Below are 3,501 nucleotides of genomic sequence, written 5' to 3'. Positions count from 1 at the left end.
GGCAGGGTCACAGATCCGGGTCCCGGGACCGCAGACAGCCTCAAACACTGCCCCCCGCCCGGCAGGGTCACAGATCCGAGTCCCAGACCGCGGACAGCCTCAAGCACTCCCCCCCAGCCCAGCAGGGTCACAGATCCAGGACCCGGACCGCGGACAGCCTTTCCCGCTGCCGCCTGCCTTCAGTATGCAAACTAGCCGCCATCTTGTTGCTTCAGGGTGGGGGTCCCCACTGGGGTGCCTGGCCAGTCTGGGTGAGGGGATGATGGCTGTTTTCAGGCTGGCGGGCAACTGAGGCTCCCAACCTCTCCTTTTTTTCTTTTTTTTTTTATTCTGGAATTTATTTACCTTCTATAATTGAAACTTTGTTGCTTTCAGTGGAGCTCAGAGTCAGGCCGCGGCAGGCGGGGAAGCTTGGCTTCCTCCATCACTGGGGCAAGCAAGCCTCCTGCTCGCTCCAGCTCCGTGGCTGCCGGCTGCCATCTTGGTTGGGTTAATTTGCATATAGTCGCTCTGATTGGCTGGTGGGCGTGGCTTAGGCGTAGCGAAAGTACAGTCAATTTGCATGTTTGTCTTTTATTAGTATAGGATTGAATGAAAAGCAGGGAGCTCCAACTAGAAATGACCATAGCATCCTCAGAGAATGATCTTTGTCTTTCACTGAAAGAACTCCCTTGATGATACAGATGAGAGAGCTAGCCATAAAGATCGCATTATGGCAGTGCATGTTGGAATCTTTGCTTCTGGACCCTACACACAGCAATTTCTATAGCAGTTACTGAAATGAGAGTGCCATTTCCTTGTTTAGTCTAAGTACATCAGCACTTATTCACACATGTGCGTTGGAAGCATCTTTGGTATAACTGAGGAGAAAGCAGGACCTGGCCGGACACTCATCGGTAGGATGGAGATACAATCAAGACCAATCTGTAATTACGCCTGGACACAGACAAAATGTGAACATTTTCAAGCCCAAAATACCAAATATCTCCCTATCCTGGCAAATGTGAATGACTGCTGCCTCTTGACTAATTATAGCTTTTGCCTGGCTATAGACAAAATTTGAGAGACCCTATGACAGAGTTACCCCTGCTTCCTGACAGCATCCAAGGCACAAGCAAAATCCTGCTTTCCTACACCCTCCCCCAAATTGCCTAACATGAGCCTAAATCCATTAAGTCTTTTCCAACACATCTCACCGAGACACTCATGGAGTGTGCTCTCGCTTGCTGAAATGAGTAATAAACCCAACTTGTTCAATACAGGTGTGTTCATGGCGGTCTCTGGCCGAAGGGCATTGACATAATGAACATGTGGACTCCAATGACCATTTAGATTATCCAAGACTCTGTTCCATACCATGAGTGGGTCTATTTGGAAAAATGATCACACTGTAAAGTCCCAAAGTCCCTAACACATTGCTGCATGCCATTTAGACAAAGTTGTTATCACAAGAAAAAAAATGTTCGTAAACATGTGAGGTGATGAAGGTTAACTAAATTACTATGGTGATCATTTTGCAATATATACATATATCAAATCATTATGCTGTACACATTGAACTAACATAATGTTATATGTCAATTATATCTCAATAAAACTGGGAAAAGACAAAATGTTATGTAAAAGTTAGATACTGAATGGACAAATATGTATAATATAAAATCCTGACGCTACAACAAAATCTGAGAGCATCTTACTGAGCTGGATACTGGCTGGCCAGCGGCTGAATTTCCACTAACAGTAAGTAAGGCATTCAATTCTTCTGCAAGGTGAGTCTGAACATCCGAGTTGCTTGATGGTGGAGGTGATGAGAAGGCCCGATCGCTATACAAGATGCCTTCATCTTCTCTTATAATTTCCCAATTCTAAAATGAACAGAATAAGCTTAAGCCACACATACTTTAATCTGTTGCTATAACATGTGTCTACGAGAAAAAGAACGTTATTTCTACCTCGGAAGACTCTCGGTTGTCAACACTTTCTGTTTCCTCAGATATCTGCCGCCTGGTGGTAAATGCACGCTGTGCTTGCAGTTGAATGTTACCATTCTCAGCATCTGTTAGGTTGTCCCTATATTAGAGATAGAAAAGCTATCACCCATGTCTGGAGAGAGTTAAAATTATAGCCAAATATTCTGTGATCATTTAAAAAACACTTATGTTACATCAGAATTTATTCTTTTCAACATGCATAGATTAAGTTTTGGGCACATTGATACCTTACGGAGTTAAAGCTTTTGTGAAAGTGTGTATGATATGTCTGACAAACATTTGTTGAATGAATGACTACCTGAGAATTTCACAAGTAACTTCATTATATTATTTTGCCATGTTATTACAAGAGTATAATCTAAAGTAGCTCTTGAAAGTTCATAAAAGAGAAGCTTAAAGAGTTGCATATACATCTCCATGAATCATATGGCAACATTTTCTAGAATTGATCTTAAGCCAAGAGTAGAGTTCCCCATGTATGAATAGAGAGAGAAAAATAAAAGACAGGACACTATAATTAAAAAACGTAATATATTGCAATGAAATGGTTATCTATTTTTGATCATATACTAGGTGTACCAGTTAATAATGTGGAGTTTGTAATCAAAGAAAGCACAATAATTTTAAGAGAAACATTAAAAGTGCTTTATTCAAAGTAATGTCTATCGCTAGCTACACATTTCCCGCATTTTTATGTAATTTGTGGATACCGTCCCAAGAGAACTTTTGTTTTGACGTAAACCATTCAGAGACCCAATTTTCCACTTCTTCTTTGTATGTTTTGAAGTGCTGCTCAGAAAGTGCATGTGCCATTGATCAGAACAAGTGGTAATCTGAAGGAGCAAGGTCTGGTGAATATGGCAGGTTAGTTAATACTTCCCAGGCAAGATCTTTTAATGTGTCTTTAACTGGTTTTGGAGTTGGTGCATTATCATTAAGCAAAATTACTTTGCCGTGTCTTCTGGCACATTCTGGCCATTTCAAGATCAAAGCATGGTTCAAATTGATTATCAGTAGCAATCAGTATTAATGGTTTCACCTGGTTTTAGAAGCTCATAATACGCCACACCTTCCTGATCCCACCAAACACAGAGCATTGTCTTCCTTCTGAAGCGATTTGGCCTTGCAGTCGATGTTGATGGTTGACCTGGATCAACCCATGTTTTGTGCATTTGGGATTCTCAAAATAAATCCACTTTTCATTGCCAGTCACAATTCGATGATTTCTTTCGTGCCATTGAAGCAACATTTTACTGATGACTTTTCGGTTTTCCATTTGTCTTTCATTCAGTTGATATGGCACCCATTTTCCTTCCTTTAAAATCTTTTCCATTGCTTGTAAACAATCGGAAACTGTTTGCTGAGCAACGTTTAATCTTTCTGCAAGTTGTTTTTGAGTTTGACACACATCTTCATCCAATAATGCTTGTAATTGTTGGTCTTCAAACTTTTTTGGTTGACCTGGATGTTCTTTGGCTTTCACATCGAAATCATCACTTTTAAAGCGTTT

General features: G+C 41.0%; 1 protein-coding gene across 3 annotated transcripts in view; it reads right to left on the bottom strand.

The window, feature by feature from the left end:
- The window catches only part of NEDD4 (neural precursor cell expressed, developmentally down-regulated 4, E3 ubiquitin protein ligase), a 117,662-nt gene that overhangs the window by 29,851 nt on the left and 84,310 nt on the right, over positions 1-3,501 (bottom strand). For all 3 annotated transcript variants that reach the window (XM_005880115.2, XM_005880116.2, XM_005880111.2), the window contains 2 exons: positions 1,953-2,070; positions 1,698-1,865 (listed from right to left, as the gene is read on the bottom strand). In XM_005880115.2, the coding sequence (XP_005880177.1) occupies positions 1,698-1,865; positions 1,953-2,070 (286 nt within the window). The remainder of the gene's footprint in view (positions 1-1,697; positions 1,866-1,952; positions 2,071-3,501) is intronic.

Source organism: Myotis brandtii, unplaced genomic scaffold, assembly GCF_000412655.1.
Source record: "Myotis brandtii unplaced genomic scaffold, ASM41265v1 scaffold626, whole genome shotgun sequence".
In the NCBI taxonomy this organism is placed as follows: Eukaryota; Metazoa; Chordata; class Mammalia; order Chiroptera; family Vespertilionidae; genus Myotis; species Myotis brandtii.
Note: the sequence above shows the minus strand (reverse complement) of the source record. Positions and strands in the feature narration are given on the sequence as shown.